The 1,309-nt window shown below is 69.1% G+C and overlaps 1 protein-coding gene across 1 annotated transcript in view; it reads left to right on the top strand.

Moving 5' to 3' along the window:
* Positions 1 to 541, top strand: part of CHLNCDRAFT_53041 (hypothetical protein) — a gene marked incomplete at both ends in the record, with an annotated part of 1,655 nt that extends 1,114 nt beyond the window's left edge. The window contains 2 exons of the mRNA XM_005846595.1: positions 92 to 155; positions 342 to 541. Coding sequence (XP_005846657.1) covers positions 92 to 155; positions 342 to 541 — 264 coding nt within the window. The remainder of the gene's footprint in view (positions 1 to 91; positions 156 to 341) is intronic.
* Between the last annotated feature and the right edge of the window lie 768 nt (positions 542 to 1,309).

Consider the following 1,309-nt stretch of genomic DNA (forward strand, 5'->3'; position numbering starts at 1 on the left):
TGGCCGCTGCCACCTGCTCAGGATCTGGCCAGCTGGTGTGCTTATTATGCCTGGCTGCCTGCCTGCCTGCCGCGCCTGCTGCCTGGCGCAGATACGGGTGCACCTGGCGCATGCCGGGCACGCCATCCTGGGTGATGACCTGTACGGGGCCACAGGTGGGGCTGGCGGGCAGGCAGGCCAGCGGCCCATCACCGCTCCTCTTCACTGCATTCTGGCAGCGCTCCTGTTCACCACGCACCAGCAGGCACTGCCTGCTGCATGCACACCTCCCACAGTCGCTCCCCCCCCCCTGGTATCCCCCTGCACACGCGCACGCCCTCCCCCGCCCTGCCTCCCTGCAGGCCCCTGGATTGCCCGCCACGCTCTGCACGCCGCCGCCGTGACCATCCGCCACCCGCGGTCGGGCGAGCTGCTGACGGTACGGGCGCCGCTGCCTGCCGACTTCCTGGCAGCTATGGAGCAGCTGGGCCTGCAGCAGCCTGGCACCGGCCCAGGCGCGGCACCTGCCGCAGCCTCAGATGCAGAGGCGGCGGCGGCCTGACGCCTGCTTCGCCCTGCCCTGCTGCTGCTGGCACATTGGTATTACAGTGCCAGCCTTGTAATCAATAATCAATCCGGCAGGGCTGGCGTCTCCAGCAGAGAGCGCTCAGGGGCAAAAAAAGGGAGAGGGGGGATGCAAGGACACGCCAGGCGATGGCCTGGGCGGGCAGGGGAGAGAGAGGAGACTTTACACATAATACGGGGCTCAAGCTGACGCACCCGCTCCCCGCCCTGTGGGGCAGATGCCCTGCCCGGCAAGGGAGGGCGGGAGGGCGGGGGCGGGACAGCAGGAGTGCAGCGGACGATTCTGAGGCACGCTCGGGGGGAGGGGTGCGGCGCGAGGCGGCGACAGTCCACAGCAGCTCACGGGGGGGAGGAATGGATACCAATGCATCGCACGAGTGCTGCCACAATCCGGCAGCGGGCGCGGGGGCACGGCGCGCCGCAGCGGCGCCCCGCAGTCTGCCTCCGCGCCCATGAATGAGGCAGTGATGATGTTGCTTTCTTTCTTTCTTTCTACTAGGGCGACGCAGCGGGTCGCCGTGCCGTGCTGCCGGTGATGCTGCGGCGCTGCTCCAGCAGGACAACCGAGGCCGAGCCGCTCGGGGCTGGGAGCCTGGCGCGACCGAGGCCTCAGGGCTTGAGCAGGTATGGGCGGTAGTCCACATCGTTCACCTCCTGCAGCGGCCCGCTCCACTTGCCCTGCCCATAGTACTCGGCCAGCCCCGCCAGCGCGCCCGTGATGGCTGCAGGGCAGGCAAAATGGGGG

This window comes from Chlorella variabilis (assembly GCF_000147415.1).
Source record: "Chlorella variabilis unplaced genomic scaffold CHLNCscaffold_13, whole genome shotgun sequence".
NCBI lineage: Eukaryota > Viridiplantae > Chlorophyta > Trebouxiophyceae > Chlorellales > Chlorellaceae > Chlorella > Chlorella variabilis.